This window comes from Poecile atricapillus, chromosome 15 (genome assembly GCF_030490865.1).
Source record: "Poecile atricapillus isolate bPoeAtr1 chromosome 15, bPoeAtr1.hap1, whole genome shotgun sequence".
Taxonomy (NCBI): Eukaryota; Metazoa; Chordata; class Aves; order Passeriformes; family Paridae; genus Poecile; species Poecile atricapillus.
The window spans coordinates 1407360-1435139 of record NC_081263.1 but is presented as its reverse complement, the minus strand read 5'-3'; the positions used below and the strand labels follow the sequence as shown (position 1 = coordinate 1435139).

Here is a 27780-nt window from a genome sequence, read left to right as displayed (position 1 = left end):
TTCTACTTCACTTGTCTCCATGAGGGGGCAAGAACAGTAGATTAAGAAATACGAAATTAAAACATGGTATTACTTAACTGAAATAAAGCCTAAAAATGAATTCTACAAACAGTTTTTGTAAGACAGCCCAAGTTAGGATGACATTGGAAATATCTGTCTAAACAGTCTCAGTTCAGGTGCCTGAAACTGGTGTAACTCTTCATTGTCTTGCTGAAATGTCCTCATTGCAAAATGTTAGGATGACTCTGCTTCAGCCATAAGGAAAAACATTAAATGGCAGTTGCAGCTTTTGTGCTGGTGCAATCCAGTGTAACGAGATACTGAAATCAGAAACAGAAGTGCTGGAGCAATTTGTGCCCAAATTTTCAGAAGACATCTGAATGTGGATCCAGAAACGGGCGTTGAGAGGAGGGGTGAAGGTCTCTGAGCAAGCAGGGTGCGAGCAGCAGCCCCAAAGCTCCGAGCCCTGAGCCGTGGGGTGGTGCAGAGCAGGGGAGCTCAGCCCCACAGCTCCAGTGGGATTCAGAGGAGAGGGTGTGGGAAGGGCAGGAGAGCTCGGCTGAACAGGGGCTGAGGCTGGGAGAGAACGGGAAACGAACACGGGGCGGGTGGGAATGGGCAAGATGGGAATGGGCAGGATGGGGAGAGGATGGGAACGGGGATGATGGGAATGGGCAAGATGGGAACGGGCAGGATGGGAACAGGCAGGGTGGGAATGGGGAGGATGGGGAGAGGATGGGAATGGTGAGGATGGGAATGGGTAGGGTTGGAACGGGCAGGATGGAGAAAGGGCAGAGCAGGTGAGAGCCGAGGAAGGGGCAGATCAGGGTGGGGCAGGGCGGGGCAGATCAGGGTGGGGCTGGTGGGGCAGATGAGGGTGGGGCAGGGCTGCCCGGCCCGGTCCGGGGCGGAGCGGACCCGACCCCACCCGACCCCGCGGATCCGCGGGGTGGCGGCGCTCGGGGCCGGGCCGGCGGAGCATCACCGGAGCGGAGCATCACCGGAGCCGGAGCATCACCGGAGCGGAGCATCACCGTCACCGGAGTGGGGCATCACCATCACCGGAGCGGAGCATCACCGGAGCGGGGCATCACCATCACCGGAGCGGGGCATCACCATCACCGGAGCGGGGCATCACCGGAGCGGGGTGCGGCGGTGGCCGGTGCCGCGGGGAGCGGCCGGAGGAGGAGCCGGAGCCGGCACCTGCGTGCTGGGAGCCGGCGGCGCCGGGCCGGCCCCTCGGCGGAGCCGCCAGACGGCGGCGGCCGGGCTGGGCACTGCCGGCAGCGCATCCCCCGCTCCGCCCCGAGCCGCGGCCATGACCGACAACATCCCGCTGCAGCCCGTCCGGCAGAAGAAGCGCATGGACAGCAAGCACCGCGGAGGGTGAGGGGCTCGGGAGCAGCGGAGCGGGGCGGGGGCGGCGGCCCGAGCCCGGCAGGAGGAGGAGGATGAGGAGGATGAGGATGAGGGGGAGGCAGGCGGGCGCTGACAGGTTGCTCCTGACGCCATTGCCGAGGCACGCCCGGAGCGGGGCAGGATCCAGGCGGGGAACGGGAGCGGGGACAGCCCCGGCCGGGAGCGGCTCGGCCCGGCCGCCCTTCAGCGCCGGGGCCGCGGGCACAGCGGGGCAGGAGGGGCCGGAGGGGCCGGGGCTCCTGCTTGTCATCATCTGTCCCCGCTGTACCGCACGGCCGGGCTGCAGGACACCTCGGCAGGAGCTCAGGAGCGTGGATGCTGCGTGTAACAAAGGCCCCGGCTCCCATCAACTGTATCCGCGCAGCAATCCACAGATATACAATATCCTTGTGCGCCGCCTCCCTAAAACAGACGCACGGATATGTTTATGTCCATGTTTATGTCCATGTTTGTGTCCATGTTTAGATCTATGCTTATATCCATGCTTATATCCATGCTCATATCCATGCTTATATCCATGTTTATACCGGTATTCCCATGCAGGAAGTTAAATAAGGAAAATGGTTTTCCAGCACTCTTCCATGATGAAATCGCAGCACTGTGCAGACAGGTTGGTTTGCAGGCAGCAGGGTGTACGTGGTATCCAAGTCACCTGGCTGTCAATTATCTTAATTAGCACAGCATTTCATCCGTCCCTGGAGAATTCGTTGTTTTTTTTTTTTTTTAAATGTGGCAAGTGATGTTAGCAAAATAAACCAAAATATTGAGGGAAATCTTCACTGTTAGAACAAGGGGAAATATACACGTTTGCCTTGTTTATGTTTTTGGTTGGTAGTGTGGGTTCAGGGTCCTGTAACTGACGTTGTTGTACACAGTTTATTCAGAATTAGGTTTATTCCTTGTTGTCAGGGCTGTTGCTGGTGCTGCTGTGGCAGCAGCAGGGCAGGGAGGTGTGTGTGGTGCAGCTGCAATCCTGTGTCACACGCAGCGCTGAGCCGGTGCCACAGGGTGCAGCCACCATGGCCTTGCATTTGGTGACGTGATTGAAGGGAGCGGGGCGAGGTGAAGGCCTGGGAGATTTCTCCAAGCTGCTGGAATGGTTTCTTTTCCTGGAGTTCTCTGATCTGCAGCAAGAGCCTCTTGGGTGTTCCGATGTGCTTAGTGCTGCCCAGCAGAACCTGCCCTCAGCTAACCCAGGCTATGGTTCATTGCCTGTGGATCCTGCCTGATTAGCAGCCACAGAGAGGCTTTCCAGTGCTGGCAAAAAACTCCAGCAGTGTGGAAGGAAGCTTGCCTAGGGTTTTTACTCAATAGCAGTTGAAATAAATTGGATTTGGGGTTTCTGTTTGGCGCAGTAGTTGTTTGGGAGTGGGATTTGTCATAAATGAGGAGCCCTTGTTTTAGAGAGGTGATCTCTGGGTATGTGATCAAGTGATGGATAACAAAGCATTGAAGTCAAGCCAGTCCAAACCAGTGTTAGAAACCATAGAAGAAATCATCCAGCAAGTGGAGGGGTCCCTGGTGTCACAGCCACAGTAGAGTCCTGGGAACCCTAAGTCATGATCAAGGCCTTCTTTCTTCTGTTTCCTCTGAGGAAAAACCCAAACAAAAGCCATCCAATTTATGTTCCTTGATGCATATGGAAACCCAGGACAAGCAAGTGTTGATGGGCTTCTCTTTACCATAGCCCCAACTGATTTCTACTGTGGGGGTTCCCCCACCAGTGGGGGTGAGTTTTCAGACAGATTTTTGTTGGTGTGGTCTTCTGGATTTGGGGGAGGATTTCTGGTCATGAATGACTCTATAGAAATCTTTGTTAACTCAAAAGTGAGAAATGCCTAATTCACCTGTAGGGCAGGTGCCATCCAGCCGGGCTTCCATTGCCCCCAGCCTGTGGCATGCTTTGAAAGGAAGGCAGGGAGGAACTGGCTCAGGAGCCTTGCAGGGATGAGTGATGGCTCAGACAGCTCTGGTCTGTGTCACAGAGAAGCCACGTGCTCAATGAACCGAGTGGGAGAAGTGGGGACCTGCTCCTGAGTACAGCTTCACTGTGGCTCTTCCTGCTCCCATCAAGGGCTGAGCTCTGAATTCCCGTGCTGTGTGCCTTGGATTCAGCCGTGTTCTCACCAAGGCTGGGCTGCAGCTCTCTGGAGAGCACTGGGAGCAGGGAAGCAGGGAGCAGGGAAGGCTGGCATCACCTGCACGGCTCTGCTGGGATGGGACTGAGCCCCAGCTCCCCTGGGCCCAGCGCTGCCGGGGAGGGAGCGGCGAGCTCTGGAGCTCAGCACATGACACAGGCTCTCCCCTAAATAGCTCCTGGTGTCAGTCCTCAATCCTGCAAGGCTGCTTTTCAGGCAGCACACTGCTGTGCTGATGGGAAGGCCTGGCTGCTGCAGGGGAAGCAGGCGAGGAGGAGCTCTGCAGAGGGAGCGCTTGGCGAGGCCATGGCGCTGCCTGCGCGCTCCGGCTCCGTGGGAAACGGCAAATCCCATCCCACAGTCAACACAGGCAGCTCCTGCCCTCAGCCTGCCTGTGTGGGTGTGCCTTGGCACGGGCTGCCATGCATTCCCACTGCCAGGCTGCAGGAACTGCAGCTCTGCCCCTTCCAGAGCCTGCAGCGGAACGTTCCGGAACGCTGCACGTGCCGTGTCCCATGGGCAGGTGCATGGAAGGGTGAGGTGCTCTGATTTTCTGGTGTTCTTTAGCTGTGGAAAATCCATCCCCTGCTTTTGGAATAATGTCACGTGGGGGGTTGGTTTGTGTATTAAAGGTGCAGGCACAGCCCGTGAGGGTCACAGAAACAGAATCTGAGAAATGGCCTTGGTGTAGAAGTGACTAAATATGTCAATGAACTTCAGCACTAATTTGACAAATGCTGCCTCAGCGTTGCACAAACGTGGCACTTTTTTCCCCAATGGGTGTGTTTTACATGGAAGCATTTTTCATTTTTACTTCAAATACTTCTCCGTCAAGCAGGCTGCATTTATAAATAAAACCTGCTTCTTGCTAGTGGCTGTTCACCTGGCTGTCAGTCTGCTCTTACTGCCTCTTACATCATCGCTGGGAAAGAGTTTTTGTAAGCAAATACAATCCCAGGTGGAGTGCAGAGCAGACCTGTTCTTCAGTTCCTCCTGCTCCCTTGGATCCCTCTGCAGATTAAGGGCAGCATCACTTGCAGGGCTGAGTTTCAGGTACAGTTTGCATCCAGAGAGATTCTTTGCTGTGACCCTGTTTGAGGATTTGTGAGTTTGTTTCCTGTTGTTATTTTTGCCAACTTCTGATTTAAAATGTGAATTGCTTATACAGTGCTGTATAAGCTGTCCTTGTGTATTTTTCATGGTTTTTCTGTAAGATGATAATTTTTAAAGCCCATTATTTACCCTTACTTGCTATTTTTCTATACTTCAGGGGTTATTGCAGAATTGTTTTTCAGTCCTTCAGCTGCAAAATGGAGAAATGTTTGGGAACATGTTCCTAAACTTTTATAGAAAACTGTTTACATTTCTGTAACTTTGTGATTCCAGTTCTTGGAAAGTGCACATTAATTTTATCAGCATTTCTCAGCAGCAATGTTAACTCTCAGCTGTTTTCCTAGACAGTCTTTCCCTTTCCAGGCTGTATTCTTTAGATTTCATAATGGAAAACATGTTGTTATTCCTAATAATGCAAATAATTCTCTGCCAGAAACTTCCTCCTGTGCCACGGCCTTTGCTGTGAGCAGAGAATTTTATAGTGATGGAACAGCCCCTTCCCTCATCTGCATCTCCAAACTTGTGACTTAAAAACAGGAGTGGTAGCCAGAGAAACAGCAGAACACAGAACTACACAATGCCTGCAAAATTCTTGCAGGGAGGAGCAAATAAAGTAACTGGGAAAAGCTGACAGCTCCAGTCAAAAGGAATTTTTATTTAATGAGCACCAAAGCTAATCTGAAAACACATTGGCGTGTGCTCAGAGTACTTTGTTTCTGGTGCCCATATGAATAATTTCTCTTTTTTTACATTAAGATTATTCAGTTTCCAGAGGAGAAAGGGAAAAGGAGAACTAATGATCTTATTGATTCTACCCCAGTGAAGTTTAAGACATCACTGAACATTTTAGAAATAATTAAAAATTAAGGCAATTGGTTATCTTTGGCAGGAGTGGTAAACATCTGCCTGGAAGAATGAGCACATGGTTCTGTGCTTGAGAAACAACTCTGTTCTTACCAAAACTTCATTTTAAACTTATTTCAGCTATTCATGGGCTGGCACTTGAGCAATTTGTGGGAGATAACTTTCCTGCCAGTGCAGGGTTTGGATTGCTGTGTGCCCACCAGCCAAGCACAGGAGGGGAAAACACAGAGCAGGTAATAAATAAATAATAAAATCTGTAGTTCAACAAAATAAAATAGATCATATAATAAATAAATAAAGTGCTGGGGTGGAGAAGGTGCCTTCAGACAAAAAGCTCGGAATGTTTATGGTGTAAAAGTCAGGATTTGCTGTCAGGACCTTCAGCCCTGGCATGGGAGCTCCTGGCTGAGGCTGCAGCCCCTGGGCTGGGATGGAATGGGATTCCTGGGCTGGGATCCCTGGGCTGGGATCCCTGGGCTGGGATGGAATGGGATCCCTGGGCTGGGATCCCTGGGCTGGGATGGAATGGGATCCCTGGGCTGGGATTCCTGGGCTGGGATCCCTGGGCTGGGATCCCTGGGCTGGGATCCCTGGGCTGGGATCCCTGGGCTGGGATCCCTGGGCTGGGATTCCTGGGCTGGGATTCCTGGGCTGGGATTCCTGGGCTGGGATGGAATGGGATCCCTGGGCTGGGATCCCTGGGCTGGGATCCCTGGGCTGGGTTCCCTGGGCTGGGATTCCCCGGTGCTGAGGAACCTCCCCAGTTCCAGTGTTGCAACCTGCAGCTGCCAGGGCTGGTTGTAGTATTCTGTTCACTGAGTACTACATTTTTCTGTAAATACTTCACACACCTCGTGCTGTGAGGCTGTGCAGGAGACTCCCAGCAGAAATGCTGGATATTCTTTACTTGGCCATCGATATTTGCCTTCAAAACCTGCTAGGCAGGAAGTTTTTCTTTTGTTTGTCTAATTAGGTTTTCAGTTTGCTTTCCCTGTAATTCGGGAGGTTGCAAAAACTGACTCCAGCCAGGCAGAGATTTCACAAAGCTGTTCTTTTTACTCAGCAGATTCTCCCGTGCCCTTTCTTGCTTGCTCTTGGAGCTGCATTATTTTTAGGTTGTTTCTCAAGCCCTGTAGTAGCAGAGCATTTGGAAATCACCATTTTCACAGCAGCCAGGGTGTTTGTGGTGGAAATGCTGCCAGGGGTCACCCTCTTGTCAATATTGTGATATAGGTGTGGGGGTATTTGGAGTACAATCCCTATAAGAGGCCCAACCTAAAAAATAAACAAAGGTAAATGGTTTCAGCTGCCTGATGGCAAGGACTGACTGATTTTTCCTAACTGGAAAGCACATTGTGATGAAATAGGGTGTGTGGACACTCCCTTGGGTAAAGCTGCTTTTTGGAGCCTTTTCTCTTTTGTGAAAGAAGGAAAACCACTTTTTTTCCCCCCCCTTTTTCTTTTTTACTGTAGTATTTATTTCTAGTACTTATTTCTATTATTTCAAGCCAGCAGGGCATGAAACATTAAAAATTAAATTTTGCAGGTAACCACCTTCTGTGTGGTGAGTTGTGATCTCTGCTCAGTGCACTGTGTGTGTGCTTTGGGAAGACAGGAACTTGCAGAGTGCTTTCTGCACTTCCTTCAGAAGTTATTTCTTCGTTAGCTGTGCATTGAACTGAACTTTTGGGGCAGAATTCTTGAATCAAGAATGAATCTCTGTGGTACATTCTGGAGGATGTTGTGTGAGAGCTCTGAAGCTTTTGGTGGTGGATCTGGCTGATGCTGGCTCTCCCAGAGTGAAATTCAGAGGTCTGTTGTTAAAGGAACAAGGGCACTGGGGAGAGATTGGCTTTCAGAAAGCAGCAGTGACAACAGAAAAATGCCATTTTTGGGGTCTGGGAGGTGATTTTGAACAGAGAGGCTTTTTCAAGGTGCAGGAAGGATGGCTGATACAACTCAGCATCTTTCCTGAAGGACCTGACCTTGGTTTCACTCCGTGCCTGGAGTAAGGGTTTGTAACGAGGGGCAGGGCGATTCTTGATGAAATCTGTGTGAGCAGAGAGCTCCTGGTGGCCTCAGCACCAGGCTGAGGGTCCTGGGAGGCACCTGGAGGTGGGCAGGGTGTGTGAGCCAGAGAAGTGTGTTAGAAATGAGCTGGTTAATTAACTTTGGTCCTTGTGCAGGTGCTGTGAGTGCTTGAGGTGCTGTGGGAGGAGGGAGCCGCGGCCTCGCACGGTCTGGCTCGGCCACCCGGAGAAGAGAGACCAGAGATACCCTCGCAATGTCATCAACAACCAGAAGTACAACTTCTTTACCTTTCTCCCTGGGGTAAGTGTGACTAAAGCTGCTTTTCACCCTCCCACCCCAATGCCTTCCCCGTTTTTCAGTGGTTTTACAGTAGACAAGTGCAGAATCTGGAGCTGGAGAAATGATGGGGTTGTGTTTGGTAGAGTTCATGGCAAGACTGCCTCAGGGCAGCAGCAAAGCAGACACAGACTGTCCTGAGTGTCCAGAACTGCTTCAAAACTGCCCCAGGTCAGCGTTTAGTCACTAGGAGAGCATGCAGAAATGTTTCTGGTGGTTAGTTCAACGTGCATAACATCCTCCCTCCTCTTTTTTATCTGCTTTTCTTCTTGTTTTGTTTTTTTTTAGGTGCTGTTTAACCAGTTCAAATACTTCTTCAACCTTTATTTCTTGCTCTTGGCCTGCTCTCAGTTCGTGGTTGAGATGAGGCTTGGTGCACTTTACACATACTGGGTTCCTCTGGTAGGTCATTCAAGGTTTATTTATCCAAGAAAGTTTTGGTGCTTGACAAAATGTCTTGTGCTGCCTTTTGTGTGGGGTGTAATTTTGCACCTTAAATCCTGTTTTTAATTTGCTTCCTGAGGCCTGTGCTGTGCATGTTGTAGGGTTTGGAGTTTCAGTGCAGTGAGATCCCTGGTAAAAGCCAGGAAGAAGTGAAGGGGCAGCTTTGGGACCCTGCTGTTAAAATTCTATTTGTTTTCAAGCTTGGATCTCCAGGAATTCTCTCTCAAATGCTGTTATTGCATTTGCTGTGTGAATCTGCTGCTGGTTTTGTAGGATCCTGTCCTGTAAATGATATAAATTAAATATACATGACCACAGAGGATCTCTCTCTCTGCTGTACAGGCAGTTGTGACTTGTCTGTGCCAGAAAGCAGGATAAGAAAATTCTTTGTTCATTACTGCTGTTAATAGGAGTGTTGGGGCTGGAATGACACATGAGATGACACAGTCAGTTGGAACATGTGGGAATATTTTGGGGTGATTATTTGAAGGCTCTTGAAACAGCTGAAACCTAAGCTGAAAATAGCTGATGCTTTTTTAGTTTTATTTATTTATTTATTTTATTTATTTTATTTATTTATTTATTTTATTTTATACTTATTTGTTTTTATTTTATATTATTTATTTGTTTATTTATTATATTATTTATTTATTATATTTATTATTATTTATTTATATTTTATATTTATTTTTATATTATTTATTTATTATTTATTTATTTTATTTTATTTATTTATTTATTTTATATTATTTTATTTATTTATTTTATTTATTTATTTAGCAGGTAGGAATTTCTAGGTAAATGAACAAATGCATTTCATTACAATGTTAATTAATTAGATCACACATTTAGATATATGTACATCCTAGAAAGCTGCAGTTTCACCTTGCTCCCTTCTTAAAGTTCCTTATTGACAGAGGTAGTCAGTGCCTGGTTGCAACTTTCAGCACAAGTTGTAAAAAGTTCATTTTCTCTGATGCATGAGGGGTGTTTTACCTGCTCAGTGAGTCTGAGCTAACAGTCTCTGGTAGAAACAGGATTTTGTGATACCGAGCCCGTGAGGAATTGGCTTGCATGAATTAGTTATTTTTTATATAGTGAAGGACATTATGATGTGGGCATTTCCTCCTGGCAAGAGGAAATGAAATGGCTGCTCACATGCACAGAAAAGTAGGACTGAAGCCTTAGTCAGGCCAATGTGTAATTACACCATGAGTAGTGCACAAAAATATCCTTGGAGTGTTGTTTGTGTAGGTGGAGTGTGTGTGTACATACACGTGAAGGCACATGCATTCTCTCTCTCTGTACATATAAAAAGGGGTTTTTAGAGATTTCTGTATGAATTTCTATAGAAAGAGACCTCCCAGGTGAGCTGTGCTGACTTCAGTGGCTCTGAGGTGGTGAGCACAGAGATTGGAGGGATCCTGCCTCACCCTGGACTTCTCAGGCTCAGTTGCTCTGTTGATATGGTATTTACATTCTTCAGGGAAACTTCACAAAGATGTGCTTGGGTTTAAGCTTTACAAAGATGTGCTCGGGTTTAAGCTTTACAAAGATGTGCTTGGGTTTAAGCTCTACAAAGATGTGCTTGTGGAGAGCATCATGGTAAAACTGGAAAGGTTCTTAAGCAAGCAGTGTGTTTTCAGCAGCTGCTGTGTGTTTGGTACTGGGGTTTGCACAGCAGCACATCTCACTGTATTCAGGAAGATCAGCTTAGAATAAGGAAATGCAGATTGTTGGCGCTGGCACTGATAAATATTGCTGTTATTAGAGGCAGATGTGACTTTTTTCCCTGACCTTTTGATCCCTGCTGTTTCCCCCCGTGCTCCTGGCAGGGGTTTGTGCTGGCTGTCACCGTGATCCGCGAGGCGGCCGAGGAGATCCGATGCTACATGCGGGACAAGGAAGTGAACTCGCAGATCTACAGCAAGCTCACAGCCAGAGGTCGGCTCCGTGGCTCCGGAATCCAGCCCTGCTGACAGCCAGAGCAGAGTTCAGGCCTGGGAGGGGGCTCTGGGCTCCCAGGCACGTGGCTTTGTGGCCACGCTGCTGCTGCTGCTGCTGCGGAGCCCTGGGCTCCGGGTGGCTGCTCCTGGGTGGCTCTGCTGGAGGTTGGGGTTTGCTGAGGGATTCGTGGAATGGTTTGGGTGGGAAGGGACCCTAAAATATCACCCAGTGCCTCCCCAGCCTGGCAGGGACAGCTCCACTGTCCCAGGTGCTTCCAATGTCCAGCCTGGCCTTGGGCACTGCCAGGGATCCAGGGACAGCCCCAGCTGCTCTGGGAATTCCATCCCAGCCCCTGCCCACCCTAAAGAGCCTAAAAAGACGGTGAGATTTGTTCCTCAGCTGATGCAGTTCCTCAGCCTGGCAGGATCAGCTCCTGCATTTCCATCCCCTGCAGCCCTGAGGAGTTTGGAGCCCTGGTTTGAGCTCAGCTCTGGCCATTCTTTCTGTGCTGTACCTAACAAATTGAAATTCTCATCGGAGCAATCCGCTGCTGCCTCACTATGGAGCTACTCCTAATACCATGACAAGAATGGTGAGGCCAGGGTTTTGTTTTAAAAAGGGAATGAGCTGAATCTGAGCAAGTTTTGGTCCTTTTCCATTTACAATTTCTTACTTATAAAAGTTTATTCCCCTGAATTAAGATGCAGTGATGGAAACTTCCTAGATTTTTCTTAGGTGTAGGAAAAGTGTGCTGTATTTGTAGGAATAAGGCTGCTTTTCAAATGTAATTGCTTAGGGCTGGATGTATTTCACATGCCAGGAGTTATGAGGCACCTCCAAACTGGGGAGTTTGAGTTTCTGAATATTAAATCCCCTTTTAATAACGTGTTCTTACTACAACACTTAAAATGCTTGGCAACCAACAAAAGCCTCATCCAAGAGGGGTGTACTACATCTATTTAAAGATATAAAAGAGTTGCCTTCTGGATTCTATTCAATGATCTATAAGGGGCCTGACCTCTCCTTTAGTTCTTTTCATATTGCTATTACGTTTCCCATGAATGATTTCCCTCCCCCCAGTCCTTTAACTTTTCTAATTTTGTGAAAGAAAGCAAAGAGGATTGGCAGCTGGGCACTAGCTGAAAATCTCAAGCCACTGTATTTAACATGAATTTTGTGCAGAAACAGGAGTGAGACTCTGTAGTGTAGTTTAGAGTAGAAAAAAACATAGCAAATTATTTATGATTGTCACATGGGTTGGGGAGAAAAGTAATTTTGTGTCCCTGACTGAATCTCAGTACTGAATCTTTTGGGAGGGCTGATCATCTCCTTTTCCACTGATGAAAGCCTTAGCACCTCTGGGAATTACCTGGGAGCAGGGAGGGGACTGCTGAGGCTGGGGATGGGGATCTGGGGTTTGATTTATCTCACCCCTTTATACAGTCAGGGGAAGGAGCTGCGTTTTCCAAGGAACCCATCACTTGCTGCTCAGAAATAGAAGCAGCAAATATCAAAATTAATTTGGACCAGCTGATCTAACAGTTAATTTTCAGTGTAGCTGACAGTAGGACTTGGGCTGTTTCTTTTCCTGGTGCTGTTGAGCAGCACAGGTCATGCTGCAGGGTTTGGCACAGCCCTGTGCTGAGACCTAATGACAAAAAAACCTCCACCCTAAACCTTTTTTATCTTTTTACCCAGATGATCCATTTATGTTCCAAAACGATGAAACCAGCAAACTTCAAGAAAGCAATTTTCTCTCTTTTTTTTTTTTTTTTTTTTTTTAGTGGAAAGCTCTGCATTTAAAGGAGAGTTGTTTGGATTGTTATAAAAAATAATCAAATTTCAATCCCCTATTCATAAGGCCACAAGCCTCTCTGTGTTCAGGGGTCTGTGTTCTGATCTGCTTGATGGAAAGCTCGAACTGTGCTTGCAAATTCCTGGCTTGTTTTTCTTCTGCTGCAGCCCCCCTCCCTGGGTAACACTGCATAATAGAGAGAAACTCCACAGAAAAGTGGGAAGGGACCTCCTACTGAGGGGTGCTACTTAAGATACAGATCACTGGCATTTACCAGCCATAAAAAAACAATATTTTCCCAAACTCTGCGAGTCCTGCTCCACAGCATAAGGCTACAAAAGGCAGAAGTTTGGTGCAGCACATCAAACAAACCCACCTCCCCTTCTTTTTTTTTTTAATTTTTTAGATACCTTTAACTGGTTTTAGTAAACCTCTGGCTTCATCTTTAATTCCAAATTAAGTGTTTGGATCTGTACTTCAGTGCAGCTTTGCAGGTCTGTCGTGAATTTTTGACCTAAGTGCTCACAGAGCAAAGAAGGGCATCTTTTTTGGCTAATATATTTATTACTTGAAATGATCTGCTTTTTGGTACATCCATCATGCTGCAGATTTGGTGATAAATTCAAAGACCACAGCTTAAACTGGAGCAAACTGCATTTGATTGTGTTTATTTTCTTGCCTTTAAAAAAGATAAATCAGGATAGAGCAGAGAATGAAACACATACCAGACAAATTTTAACAATAGGTTTTTTTTGAATGAGAGATCAAGACTAGTTCTATTTAAAATGTGATAAACACCAACTTCTATTCTGATTAACTTAAGGAAGTACAAACTAAAAGTGATATAAATGCTAAATAAACCTGTGTGTATTTAGAGGAAGCACATCTAGTAGATTTCTATGAAACAGAGGTTTATAATTACAAAAATAGTTAAAAAGCAGAGCAGAGAAGTGGAACAGTTGTGCTATGAGCTGGTTTTAAACCTGCATGAGAAAACATTCAATGTTTGGGTGGCAGTTTCCCCACAGAAAGAAAAGGGAATTACAGAATTCCCAGGATCAAAATAAAACTAATTCAAGTAAGTTGCTTTATGGGAGTCCTGAGTCAAAGGAAACATCTGGTCCTGGCCCTTCTTAGCAGGACGTGTGTGCACACTGCAGAGATGTCACCCACGGGGGCCAGGGAGGCTGCAAAAGCAGAATTAGCTCCCTAAAAAGGGCATCTCATTTATCCAGGAGTTGTAAAAACGTGTGCTGCTTCGAAAGGTCCCCTCTTTGTTTTACCCTCAAACAGCTGAGGTTGGGAGGGTTGTGAACAAGACAAATCTGCTCCAGCTGCTTTGGGTTTTCTCATATTGGAAAAATTTTAAAGCAGATGATCCTGTTTTCAGAATAATGATCCCAAAAGCCTTTTATGTGCGTAATGATAGGAAATCGTCACGTTACAGCTTTGTCCAGGCATTCATTTTTCTTTTGCTGAATGATTTTTTAACCTCATTAAGGCAAAGCTTACGAAAGTTTGCCTGAACGCTGCAGGTACCGCTGCTTCTACTGACAGTCCCCAGATAAATCCTTGTGATCTTTAAGGAATACAGAAAATATGGTTAAACAAATCCCCAGCTTTTTTGCACTTTGGGAATGGCTGTGCCTGTGTGGGGAGAGCACACGGGCTTTTTCTGCCCCCCTTCCTTTGCACGGGAGAATATTCAAAAGCACTTTTTGTTGTTTTGTGAATAACCGTATTAAAAGGGGAGGAAGAGATGTTATCTGTCAGACCCTTTTAGTGTCATAGTACCTAACTTTGTATAGCCCATACAGAAGACTGCCAGGGATGCTTTTTTTGATCCTCTTGGAGTGCAGCTTTTCTTTTCAAGCCCCAGCGTAATGGACTCTTAATCCCCGGTTTGCTTCCTGCCCCGGCAGAGATGTCTTTAGCCCAGCATTCGTTTTGTTTACCTTTTTTTTTTATTTAACAAAAAAACCCCCAAAAAAACCTAAAAAGAAACCTCACAAGGCAAACTCCAGAGTCCATGCAAGACCTATGAGATATTTGTGAAATGGGCCATGACTGCTTATAATTTGTAGGAATAATTACAGCATGCAAGGAAGTCTGCATTTATTAGCAGCAGTGATGAAGCATGTTGTTAAGCACACAGTGTGTCACCAAAGCAGCAGGCTGCCCCCAGCCCAGAATGGCTTTCATTGTTAATTTGGAGCAGAAACACTGAAGCATATCCTGAGAAGGATGCTAATGAAGGGACTGCCAGTAGTAAAATCCCAGTGACCTTTGTGCTTTGTGCTAATTTCTATTCCCCCTCCCTTCCCCCTCCTGCTTTCCCCCTGAGCTGCTATCTGGCCAGTTAGCCCGTGAATTTTGAGGTACAGTAGGAGTGTTGTCCGTGCCAGGGTGAGCTCCACGTGCCTCCCCCACTTCCACTCAAACCACAGCAGATTAAAGAGGCTTTTGTTGAAATATAACAGACACATCGAGGCAGGGTTCAAATTAACTGATTATAAATCACTAGTTAGTCTGAGAAGGCAAATCTAGAGCTGGCTAATGATTTGAAATTGCTAGCCAATTGTTAAATTAATCCCCTGTTTTAAAGCAACTGGGAAATGTTTGACAGCTGCACAGGAATAAATATTTACATGATTTCTGTAGGACCTGTTCTCTGCTTGTTTGGTCGGTCCTGCAGGAGGCAGAGGAGGGGTGGCAGAGCTGAGCCAGAGTCTGGAGCTGCAGCAGGGGAGGAAATGAGCCTGGATTTTGGATGGACCCACTGGACCTTCAGCTTCAGGCCTTGGCTTGAGACTCGAGCTTTACATTTCCAGGCACCTGAGGAAAAGGAGCTGGATTTGATGGTTCCCTGCTGTAACTTTGTGTTCTTGCTCTGTCATCTGCCTGATGCTGGAAGTGTTTTTGAGTTCATGAGTTGAGCAGTGCAAAAAGGAGTTTTAGGAGTTGTTTCAGAGCCATGGCTAGGGAGTGGCTGGGGCTTTCTGCACTCAGGGCTGAGGTCTGGAGCTGTTACCTGAGGAGCTCTCAGCCCTTTTTGGGAGACCCACCTCCCACTCAGGAGGTCTCCACAGGGCAGCACTGCCCAGCTCCTGTGGTGGAAACATTTCCCATTTTCTCCCCCGTAGTGCAGTGCAAGGAAGGGATGGGAGGAGCAGCACACAGCACCCCAAACCTGTCCTGCTCTGCTCTAACACCAACACCTCTCCTTTGCAGGGACTGTCAAGGTGAAGAGCTCAAACATACAAGTGGGTGACCTCATCATTGTGGAAAAGGTTTGTCTTTATATTCATCTTTTCTGTGTGAAGTACTTTTTTTCTTTTTCACGACCATAGAAAATGAGATCTTTTGAATTCCTACTTACTTTACAATACACTTAGACTATCAGGTGTTGAACACAAGTTAAAATATTTAATCACTTTACAGGGTTCCTCCACCTCACCAATAACATAATTATCTTTACAAATGAGGGCAAATCTGTAGGCATGCACCTATAACTTCATTTTTTTATTTATACTATAGCAAAAGTTTCCCTATCCTTTCTGTGACTGTTGGACAGGTTAAACACCTGGAACAAACACAGCACCCAGCTGTTTCTTTGGGTATAAGCCCTGCAGTTCTGGGAGACTCAGTGATCCATTTGTGGGTACTGGTATATACTGGTATATTTCCCCCTTTATACAACTTTTAATGTGGTTTTCTTAATCCACAGATTTTATGTTTTTCCTACCCACTGTCTGCAAGCAGCTGTGACCTCTAAAACCATTAGTGTGAAAATAGTCAGTGCAAAAAGAGAAACTTGGTAGCTGCAGATTCCAGATACAACCTTTCTGCTAACGTGGGGCTCCTTGAAAGGAAACCAGCGCTAGTTTAAGATTTCTTCATACTTCTAGAATTACTCTCCAGCCCTTTTGTAAACCTAACCCTTGAGTCTGGTCAGTGGGAGCTGGCAGCAGTTATTATCCTGCACTTGGAATTCTGCAGGGGAGCGGGTTGAGGATTGAAAGCAAGCTGAACCCCAAGCTGCAGGCTGACAAAGGAATCCTCTTTGTGCCTCTGCTGCTCTGGGGAAGGCGCTGCACACGCGTGCAGGGCTGGCTGCACAATAATGGCCTTTCTTCTCCTCCCAGAACCAGAGGGTCCCTGCTGACATGATCTTCCTGAGGACGTCGGAGAAGAATGGTAAACATCTGGAACCAATTGTCAAAATAGCCATTAACCTTTCAATGGTTGTTTGGAGAAAATTATCTTTTGGAAATGGGAAAGAAATAGATAATAGTAAAATTTTAGAGAGAGAGGGAACTCAAGTGGCTTTATGGACCACCACTTCTCAGGATGTTATACTCTAGTTTTGTTTGCTAATCAAAGAATGTAGGGGTTGAGTCCAGGGTAAATGAATCTGGTTGCATTTTAGATATATTTACTTACTGTTCAGGCTTGTTTTGTTAAGTGTGGGATAAGGAAATGTTTGATCTGAAGGATTAGAAAACAGATTAATGGGAACATTTCAAGTGTCTATAAAGTACAGCACAGAGAGCTCTGGCCTAGTGGAAGGAAAGGAATGCGATGCAGGAACGTCATCCTTCCATTATCAACCAGTGTAAGTCAGACGCTCTTTCCAGACAGAGGGATATGAATATCCTAGGGGGGAAGCCATGCCATGAGTTACCTGCAGATGTGCCTAGGACAGAGGAGGAAGGGTCCCTGACTGCTGTTCCCATCCCCAGGCTCCTGCTTCCTCCGCACGGACCAGCTGGACGGGGAGACGGACTGGAAGCTGCGGCTGCCCGTCACCTGCACCCAGCGCCTGCCCACGGCCTCTGTAAGCTCCTGCCTGCACAGTCTCTGCTTGGGAGCTGTGGACATGCTTCACCTGAGCACGTGTGGCTGCTGCAGTCCTGCTTTTTCAGGCTGTGGTTTCTTCTCTGGGGCACAGACACCTGATAAGTGCCGGGAGTGTCTCGGGTGTCACCCCAGGTGTGTTCCCTGGGGGACTCCTGGGCTGCAGTAGGTATGGAGACAAGTCAATTCCAAGTCATGCTGAGGAGCTCTTGGTGGAGCGTTCTGGTAAGGCTTTTGTAGATCATCAAGCTGTGGCTGACTGATGGATGTGTGTGTTTGACAGGACCTGCTGCAAATCCGCTCCTACGTCTACGCAGAAGAGCCCAACATTGACATCCACAACTTCGTGGGGACCTTCACCAGGGTGAGTCTGCAGGCACGGGCTTGAAATCAACCAGGGATCCACCAGGGTTTATGAAAATTCTCCATCCTGTCAGAAATTCCCCTGCCAACTCGCTCATCATCCCTCTCCAAACACCTCTGTGGGACTCTTCTCATCCTCTGCTCTTTTGCATTACTGACAAGTTTATTTTTCCCTTTTTCCCATTGTAGGAGGACAGTGACCCTCCAGTAAATGAAAGTTTAAGCATAGAAAACACCCTGTGGGCCAGCACAGTGATTGCATCAGGTAAGGTGGAGAGCCATGGAAAATTGTTTTTAAGGGAATATGTTAACAATTTTTAAAGGTATTTCTGTGATGGAATAATAATTCTGTCAGTTGGAGAAATTAGCAGTTGGAATGAGGTTTCCCCCTTGTCCTAACACCTCTGGGGAGCTGAGCTGACATCTAATTGCCTCTTGGACATTCTGAGATGAGAAAGAAGTGGAGTGGCCTTTGGGGCCCTTCTTTAGCATCTAGGACCAGAATAGCACTTAATTGCTCTGCACATTGACATCCTAATCTGTAACAGAAATGGTGTCAAATGGATTTGAGGAACAGAAGCTGAGATGAAAGATTTCCAGGTAAGTGCTTCCATTGAGTTTATCCTATATACTCTCAAAAAAGGGGAAAAAATCAAGTCTTTGACAGATTTTGACTCTTATATATGATAAACTCCCGAGGCCTGAGATTAATCAATGCCCCCTTGTAGAGGCTTGTCAAAGTAAAAGCCTTTTCCTCTCCTGCCCAGTGTGTCTGCAGAGTTTGCTGGGCAGTAGCTGGAGGAGAGTGGTATTCTGGAGTCCAGTTCTGGAATTAAACTTGTCAAATGGAGAGACTTGACAGTGCATTTGCAAATAAAATTTCAAAGGGTTTATGTGATTGAGTGTGTTTGAAAAGGCCATGAACCAACTGGAAACACTCCTCTTTTACAGAGCAGTGTGTCTTCAAGCTTTGTCTAGTCCTGGCAGGTGCTTCCTCTCGTTTTGACTGACTTATCAATACAATACTCAATTTTGTTTCTCCTGTGGTAATAACAACTAGCATGTTGTAGGTTATTTCTGTTAGGAGAAAAGGTGGATATTCATCTTCCTCTGCTGTGAGTGGAAGCTGTGGGGCTGTGGTGCCATCTCACTGGGGCAGCCCCTGGAAGATGAAGCAGAGCAATGTGTCTTTCTCCATCTGCTGCAGGAGGGCTGGGTCTGGCTCTGACTGTTTGCAGTGGATTTGGAGTAGCTGTGCCATCTGCTGATCTGAATTGTGATGATCTTACCACCTGCCATCTGGCTCCCGGGATTTGGTGTTGTTTTTGGGGGTGGTTTTTTTTTAAAGGAATGTTTCTCAGCATATTTTTAGAAGCCACCTCTCTTGAATCAGCCTTTTTAAAAAATAAGTCACTTGCAGCTTGTTAAAACTTTGATCCTCAGTGAGAACAGGGGAACAGTGGAGTATAAAGTAGCAATAGGCAGTAGTGCTGGTTTGAGAGTTGGTTCTCTCCATTTTTACAGACTCCTAACACTGGGCAATAGCAGCTTTGAAACTGTTGATGGTAGATAGATTTTTCTTTGTGGCTCCTAAGAGAAAACCCCTAGAAACCCTGTAATTTATGGTGCTAAACTGAATTATGTTTCTGCAAGGAGAAAATTGAGAACTTTGTTGCTCTCAGCTCTTTAGCAACAGTGGGACAGAGCATTCAAATTCACTGATGGGCTCCCAGCAGCTCCATCTGTTACAGGAAGGTAGGAGTTGGTATGATTCACTTTGTGGTAGGAGCAGTATCTAGATAAACACTGCAAGTTAATTGTAGGTTTTAAAATAAGGTAATTCTGTCTTTGAATTCATTGGATTTGCTCAGATTGTATCAGCCTTTACCAGTAAATAACCACAGCCCAGAGCTGGTTTAATTTTGACACACAAGGAAGGTCTGGTGGAGGCAGCACCAACGTGGGATTCCAAGTGGTGGGAGGAAATCCAAGAAATCCTCCATCCCTACCAACTTTTATTTGTGGTGTGGAGAGACAAGTGGAGCAAAAGGGGGTCAGGGAAAGTAGAGCACAGCTGGCTGCTCTTCCCATGAGCTGATGGAGTCTGTGGTGCTGCATCACCTCCAACCTGGGAGGATGTTTCCTGTTCCAGTCTGTTTTCATTGGTGTTGTGTTGCAGTTACCAGCTTTTTGAATTTCTGATTGCATCTGAAATTAGCCTGCTGAAAATCCTTTCCAGCTGAGAGGTATTTTTATGGAGGAAACCTTTGTGTGTGCAGGTACTGTGGTGGGAGTTGTGCTCTACACGGGGAGGGAGCTGCGCAGTGTGATGAATACCTCCAACCCAAGAAGCAAGGTATGCTGAAGAAACAGGTTTATAATAAATAACAAGGGTCAGAAACTGGTCATTTTTAAAAAGAAGGTGCTTCCAAATACTCTATGTACACACTACAAGGACAACCTCATAGGAATAATTCATATTTCCAGCCTGTGATCTAAGATAGTTACCATAACAGAACCTATTTCTCCTCATTCTTTTTTCATCCTGTTTTACTTGTGTCTTCTCACTTTTTTTAAGATTGTCAAAACCATGGTTTTATATGTTTATAATGAGACAGTCTCAGTTAGAATAGAAAAGCTTCTTCTGCTGCATTCTTCCACTGTAGCAAAGCTGAGACAGTGCAGGGATGTTTGCACAGCCTGCAGCTTTGGCAGCTGAGTCCTCTCACACCTCTGCATCCTCTGCTTAGCTTTCAGGGGATGGAAATCTCATTGAATAAGCTGGCAAGGGTATTGATTATAAATCTAAATCTGTTTGTAGTGACTAGTGGGGAATGGCTCTTTGGATGGAACGGCAGTTCACTCCTTTGTGAATATTGCACCGAGCTGATGCCTTCATCTGTGTGCCTGAAATCTCCCCTTGCTGCTGTTCTAGATTGGCCTCTTTGACCTGGAGGTGAACTGTCTCACCAAGATCCTGTTTGGGGCTCTGGTGGTGGTGTCCCTGGTCATGGTGGCCCTTCAGCACTTTGCAGGCCGTTGGTACCTGCAGATCATCAGGTTCCTGCTGCTGTTCTCCAACATCATTCCCATCAGGTAAGGGACAGCTGCCAGTGCTTGCCAGCAGAACTCTGCCTGCTCGGGGTTCCTCCTTCCTTCCTTCCAGCTCAGGCAGACTGAGCTCTGCTGCTCCTCATTTCACACCTAAGCAAGGACAGAAGTAGAAATGAAGTTACTGCTCAAACATCAGAATTGCTTTGTTGTTTCTGCTGAATTTGTTTGACTTACCCATCCACTGGCTCAGGCTGTGGATTAGGCATTTAAATTCCCTTCTGTCAGTGTTTGGACTACCTGGTTACTGTGATGAGAACAGAGCAAAAAATGGAAAAGGAGGGTGTTTTTATAGATATGTAGGGGAATTCATTTAGAGGGTGATGAAACTTTAATATTAAATTGTACCGTATTAGTCAGTAGATGAGGAACTTACTTTGCATGCAGGACTGGGATTCATTTCAGTTCCATTTTTAATCTGCTCTCTGTATCCATCACTGTTTTTATTCTGTGTCCATCTTCCCCTCAAATCAAGCTATCTGCTCTTCCCATTGTAATTTTATCATCTGTCTTTGGACCACAGTGTAATTACATTTGCTACCAGAGCACTGACTTTGAACAAACTTCTCCTGAAACTCCCCTTTGGCACCTCAGACTCACTGTGGAACTTGTTGTCCTTTCATTGCACTGTGGCAATTCACAAGGATTTTTTCCAAGGTTTACCTGGTGATACTTTTTATTTTTCTTTTTCCTGCTGTGCAGTTTACGTGTGAATCTGGACATGGGGAAGATCGTGTACAGCTGGGTGATCCGCAGAGATTCCAAAATCCCTGGCACTGTGGTTCGGTCCAGCACTATCCCTGAGCAGCTGGGGAGGATTTCCTATTTGCTTACAGACAAAACAGGTATTGCTGCAGAAAATACAGCTTTGAGTCATCTTATGCTGTTTGGATTTTGTTGTGGTTTTGGCCAGGAAAAGAGGATAATGTGAGATTTCTTTGGACTGGAAGAAATAATTTCCAGTCCATTCAATTTCCTGACAATTTTACAATATGATTTAATCAGGTTTTGAAAATTCTGCTTTTTGTTTTGTTCTGAATGTGCTCTAGGTAAGGTAGGACAGGAATATTATACCACTTAAAAGAATACTTAAAGCACGCTGCAAAAACGAAAGCTGAGGGCAAAAACAAAATTAAAATCAACTTTTTAGAGCTAGTTTTCAAGGCCAGGTTAAGATAACTTTCACAGTAGGCAGAAGCTGTCTGCTGCTGTCCTTACACTTCTGAAGCTGAGCTTGATTTGAGGGCCTGAGCTGTAATGAAAGGCTCAGTCTGACATAAAATCCTGCTCCCACTGAAGTAGTTTCCAATTCCTTTTTGGTTCCAGTGGGACCAGAGCTATGCCTGCAGCTCCTGCTGGCATTGAGTGCGGGGTGAATCTCACTCTTATTTACACACCCGCACTTTCCAGGAGCAGGAGCACTTGGGTTTAGTAATGTTGGGGTTTTTGGCAGCCTGGATGTGCTGGGGTGAGAGGCTCAGTTTGTGTGCTGGGGAATGGGGTGCTGTTCCCCTCCATGGTGCTGCTTTTCCCAGGGACTCTCACCCAGAACGAGATGGTTTTCAAGAGGCTCCACCTGGGAACGGTGGCCTACGGGCTGGACTCCATGGACGAGGTGCAGAGCCACATATTCAGCATTTACACACAGGTACAATTCACTGCCTTCCCTGACTCCCTGCTCCCAAAATCTCCCACATCACTGGGCTGATGGGGGATTCATGTGGGGTCTGCTTATGAGCTGCTTTTGGGAAAGTGTGAAGGTCACTGGATGCTTAATGCATCAATAATGTCGTGATTGCTGGTTTTGTTCTGTGGGTTGCTCACATCACAGGCAGGTGTGTGTGCCCCTGTCTGAGTCTAAATTCACTTTTATTTCGATATCCAGCAATCTCTTCTCTTTCTCCTTCCTAGCATTTATTCTTCTCTTGGTGTTGAGACCCTTAAATGACATAATTGTATTTAAAAAAGAACAAACAACCAAAAAACCCCAAATCACAAACCCCCAGACTTCAGCTTTATTTGCCTCCATTTTATACCGAATCTCTAGAGAAAACTTGACTACTGGTTAATTATTTGCCAAAGTGTCCAGTGTTTGTCAGGAGCATTTGTGTGACTGACCAGTCCAGTGTGAGAGCAGTGACTGAGTGCACTCAGCTGAGGGATTGCAGTTGGATTTTGGCAGCAGTGCTGATGAGCAGTGATACTAAATTTGAAGATCTTATGGGTCCTAATCTCTAGTGTGGAAAATAACGTGTGGAATTAGCCTGGTAATGGATATGTCTCATAAAACTTTGATAATTACCAAGTGAGATTCCTTATAATGAGAAGCATTTGCTGGCAATGATTCATTTTGAACTGTAGTTCTTATTCTTTGCTCTTATTTTTACCATGTTGTGGCCCTTTGACCTGGAAGTGAAACTTTTGTCCTCTTGACACTAAAGGTTAACAGAGCAGGAAACTGGATCACTGTGTGTCCCTTCTCCAACTGGGATAATTTAGTAATTGTGCAATTATCTGAAGACTCCCATTCTGATACTAAAAATAGTAATAAGAAATAAATGAATGTAATTAAGATTTTCTAGCTCCATACGAGTCATCTGTTTTGTGTTTTCACCAATTATATTTTCTTGCACACAAAACCCGAGTGACTCTAAATTTCCCAAACCGCTGTTTGTGGAGTAAAACGGGGTTTGCTCTGAGTTTATTGAGGTGGATGTGTCACCCCACCTCAATAAAAGAAAAAGGGGTTTTTTCTTGGTGTGCTGTCCCAACACATGAATGTTTTTGGGGCAGAGCTGCCCTGGGCTGGGCTGGGCGGAGGTGTGGGAGGGGTGCCCGGTTCCGGGGTCTGTACGAACTCAAAGCTGGTTTATTCCCCTCGGTGAGAGCTCGTTGTCTTGTCCCGTGTCCCCCCAGCAGCCTCAGGAGCCCCCGGCCGTGAAGGGGCTGTCCCTGGCCACCAAGGTGCGGCGCACCATGAGCAGCCGCGTGCACGAGGCCGTCAAGGCCATCGCGCTGTGCCACAACGTCACCCCCGTCTACGAGTCCAACGGCGTCACCGACCAGGCCGAGGCCGAGCGCCACTACGAGGACTCCTGCCGGGTGTACCAGGCCTCCAGCCCCGACGAGGTCAGTCTGGGGGCTGCCAAATCACCCCGCTGACCTTGCTGGCCGCCCCAAAACCCCGCGGCTGCGTGGGGGAGGCGCCGCGGTTTAGCGAAGGGGATAATATTTTAATGTGTTTATTGCTCTGGTTAGCTGTCGATAGACTGTAAGTGCTCTCTCAGCTGCTCTGCCTCTCTGCCTGGAGCTCCACACTGGTGTCTGGCTGTTCTGTCAGCCTCTGCATCATGGAATTTTGCCCCTGTTTCTTCACCTTTTGTCTGGGGTATATTTTTCATTTCAACGCCGTGGATCGCTTTGACCACGTTTGGTAAATTATGAGCAACCTTATCTTGTCTGGGGGAGCACAGCTTGTGGAGGAGGGTTGGAATGCTCCCACAGCTCGGCTCTGTGAGGTGTGTGACCTTCCAGACCGGTGGGAGGCTGTAAATCCCTGTCACCGTGGCACACCCCACGGGCAGGTGGGCAGAGCCAGTGGCCAGGTTAATTGTGGGGAGGGGGTGAAGTGCACAGGTTGGTTTGAGAGCAAAGCTGGGCTCTGCCAGTTCTCTGTGTGACCAGGGCTGTGCAGGTGGCACAGTGGGGAGAAGCTTTAGAGCTCTCCAGAGACTCACCGGGGACTTTCTCTGAGCATTTGGGAGATCAGGCTCAATACAGAACTTAAAGTGCTGTTTGCCATCCCCTGCAAAATTTGGGAAAGGTAATTGTGGTGTTGTTTCCTTCTGTGAGGAAGACAGGAGGAATAAAATGTGGTTTCATGTATTGCTGTGCTTCTTGGATGCTTGCTTCTTGTGTTACTTTCTTTGCACCTGAAGTTTGAGACTTCCCCTGACAATCCCAGTGACAGTGTGAGATCAAGTCACCCTTTTGACTGCATTCAGAGGGTTCTTCATGTATTGCCTCAAACAAAACCAGCTTTGCCTGATAATGGCCTTCCCACCTTTGCCATCAGAAGAGAAGCTGGCTTGCCTCATTGTCAGAGAGCTGCTTTGCCTGGAATTAAATGCCCTTGTTGGAGGCTTTTGGGACTGTTGTGCCACTGAAAAACTGGCACAGAGCTGCTCTGCACATTTACATACATTCAGAATATTCCCTACACCGTTTTTCCCCCAAAGTAGGCAGTTCATTGGTTTCAGATATATTTCTATATCTCCATTTTCCTCTGTGTGGTGTCCAGAGCTGCATTTCTGCTGTGCCCCCTGCATGGCTGTGGCTGCAGCACAGTGCCAGCAGCAGCTCCTCCCTGGGCAGGCTGTGCTGGGTGTCCTGTCCCAGGCTTTGCCTCCCTGCTCCTCTCCTGAACGTGCTGCTCTCCCCTGCAAGGAGAGCATCCTCATCCCTCATCCTTCACTTTGAGAATTCCTGCAAGGGCAGCGTGCAGAAAGCGACTGCCTGTGCACTGAAATGAGTTCTGAATGATTTCCAGATGGTCATTTCTGTGATCTGCATCTAAGTTTTTTCTTTCTCCCAAAGCATTTACAGGCTATTTTTGCACAGATTTCTGTTTATTTACATATATACTGTGGTATATAGTCAAGTCATCGATTTTTCTTTTACTTTTACTCTTTATACTGTTCTGTCTTTAAAATATTTACTCAGCAATTTGTCTGAAATACCCAGGGGATATTGTTTATTTGTTTTACTATAGCATGATAACTAATCCTTCCAAGATTATTGTTTAAATTCTTTTTTCCTTTCTTGTGATATCTTAAGTAGAGAATTACAGCAGGTTCAGAAATCAGATATGCTTTCCTTTACTGAGGAAATCTTGTCTGTGGGTCTTAGATATACAAATATTATTTAGCCGTGCTCTGTATGTCATCCTAGATGGTACAAAATGCAGGAGCTACACAAGTGGAGTCCTTGAGAAGGGAGTAATGCTGTTAAATAACATTCCCTGTAGGGGAATGGCTTTGGACTCCTGTTAAAGCCAGCCTTTGAAATCCTATATCAATAAAATATTGCCATGGCAGGGAAGGTCAGTTTATGAAATGAGTACAAAAACTTGTATTCTCTTTACTTTAACAGCAAGGGTAATTTCTACCAGTTGGCATAGGATTCATTTCCTGTAACAGAAAGCAGGATTTCCTAAATTTGTTTCCTGTGCACGCTGCTATTTAGAAGTCTTGAAGTATCTTTATTCAGATATCGGTTACAGCCTTGGGGCTCTGCGAGCCAGTTGTCAGTTGTAGCCATACAGTAACTAACAGGGGAAATGAAATAGATATAATCTGATCAGAGATAAGAGTGCCTGGGATTCCTGGGCAAACAGTCTTTAACCCTGACAACGGCGGCAGCTGCCAGGACATGAAAGGGTGCGGGATCAATTGGTCTGTGCCTGCTGTCTGCCTGCCCAGGAGCCCAGAGGGGACCCTGCCGAGCAGCTCATGGCACAGGAGGATCAATTTGTCCCTTTAGAATGAAATTTATTAGTCGATATCCACTTCAGTGGTGGCTTGGGTAATTTAATTGTCGGAGAGAGCAGAGTTGGAGGGTACTGTGCTGGGCTGCTGTGCTTTGAAATGCTCAGATCCCTATCAGGCCTGGCTTGGGTGGAGCTGCAAAATGCTGGCAAAAATCACTGATTTCCCTCATCAGTGAACATGGGCTCTCTTTAAGATGTTCTGGGGATTTCAAACCTGCTTTTAATTCTCCTTCCTCTAAGCTGGAAAAATATATTTTTGCATCTTGAATTTTTCTCATCTTTCCGCTGTGTCTGAGAGCACCTTGAGTTCTGTGTTTGCAGGGGGCAGAGCAAACCTGTTCTGCCTGACGTGGAGCTGGGATGAGCATCCCATCCCAGCCCAGAAGAGCTGTCAGTGCTCCTGGTGTCCCCTGGTGCCACCTCTGATGTGCTGCTCGTCCATCTGTCCTTCTGCACAAGGCTTTGCTTTTCAGAGCTTTCTAGGACTGGGTGAGGTGCTGGCAGGGAGGGAGGGAGGTGTCTGTGCAGAGGAGATCTTGAGCTGGGAGCAGAGGTTTGTGCCCCCAGGCCCTTGGAGCTCACCAGGGCTGCACACGCTGAGCATCACGCAGCATCGTGCTGGGAATAATTCCCAACCATTATTTATTAACCAGAGTGTTAGAAAGCCAAGCTCCATCTCTGCTCTGCGAGGCTGCTGGGAGGATTATCTAACTGCACACTTTAATGCACTGAGGATGGCTTGAAGAAACTTTGGAGAAAGATAAGCTTGAAAGAGCCTTTGATTTGTCGTAATCTTTGTGAGTAAGCCTGCACAAACTTGTTAATATTAAGCCAAATATTGATTCAAATTGACTTAAAGGTCTTTCAAGGCAAAGCCAACTCAATTGCTTTTTTTTTTTTTTTAATCTGACAATTTAAGACTACTTTATGAAAGGAAAAGTTTGGTTTAGGTTCTCTCTTAAGCTTTTGGATGAAAAGGAATAGAGTTCACAAAAGCTTCTTCAGTTACTCCCAATTGTATCAATTCATTAATAAAAGCTCAACCCACTGCAAGTATTTACAGGTTCTGATTTTATTTGTATCTCTTGTGTGTGATTTTCCAAAATCAATTTCATTTTTGACTGAAGTATTTGTGGTTGCTTCAGGCAGTAGAGGCAGAACCTGAAAGGCAGAAGGGATAATTAACCTTCAAGTCGACAGCAACCATGTGCCCAGCACTCTTGTGCCTTTGAAAATGTCACTGTAAAACACTTCCAGTATTTCATGTCTGTTTGGGGAAAGTATCCCTTGATCCTTTCTGGGGGCCAGTGATAGATGGGCTCGTGTCAGCTGCTGCTCCATCTGTTACTGCCCAGACAGCTTCTGCAGTTCAATCTCAGCCAGCTCAGGCTGAGATGGATGTGTCAGCTGAGCTGGGCACTCTGGGGCATTCTCAGGGAAGCAAAATAGGAAAAAGGTCCTCTGGCATGGCTCTGCTTGCAGCTGAGTGAACAATTGTAGAGAACTCAGTTTTGTAGGTCCTGAAACAGTGGAGGCTGCAATCAAAACGATGATTGCAGTTCAGTTAAACCTTGAACAAGCTGGGGATTGTTTTGGGGTCTTTTTTTGGGTTTTAATTTTTTGGTTTCGTAATGTTTAGGGAGAAAGGTTCTCTGCTGAGAAGTGTCTGAGCCAGCCTTCAGCTGTCTTGCTGATCACTGGAAAATTGTTGAGATTTGTTGATGAGCTGTTACTATTGAACACAGAGAATACCACAGAGCTCATTTTGATTGGGTTTTATTAATATGAATTTTTAATGTCCTTCATTAGTGTTT

The 27780-nt window shown here is 46.3% G+C and overlaps 1 protein-coding gene across 3 annotated transcripts in view; it reads left to right on the top strand.

Annotated features, from left to right (window-relative positions):
• Window positions 1-1100: 1100 nt before the first annotated feature.
• Window positions 1101-27780, top strand: part of ATP9A (ATPase phospholipid transporting 9A (putative)) — a 45101-nt gene continuing 18421 nt past the window's right edge. The window contains exons 1-14 of one of the 3 annotated variants that reach the window (XM_058850693.1): window positions 1101-1386; window positions 7721-7865; window positions 8190-8303; window positions 10181-10289; window positions 15319-15377; window positions 16233-16284; window positions 16830-16924; window positions 17228-17308; window positions 17497-17572; window positions 19587-19663; window positions 20243-20403; window positions 21121-21263; window positions 21954-22066; window positions 23338-23547. In XM_058850693.1, the coding sequence (XP_058706676.1) occupies window positions 1319-1386; window positions 7721-7865; window positions 8190-8303; window positions 10181-10289; window positions 15319-15377; window positions 16233-16284; window positions 16830-16924; window positions 17228-17308; window positions 17497-17572; window positions 19587-19663; window positions 20243-20403; window positions 21121-21263; window positions 21954-22066; window positions 23338-23547 (1503 nt within the window). In that variant the 5' untranslated portion in view covers window positions 1101-1318. Of the gene's footprint in view, window positions 1387-7720; window positions 7866-8189; window positions 8304-10180; window positions 10290-15318; window positions 15378-16232; window positions 16285-16829; window positions 16925-17227; window positions 17309-17496; window positions 17573-19586; window positions 19664-20242; window positions 20404-21120; window positions 21264-21953; window positions 22067-23334; window positions 23548-27780 lie in introns of all 3 variants that reach the window. The other 2 variants (XM_058850692.1, XM_058850694.1) reach the window with 2 other exon arrangements.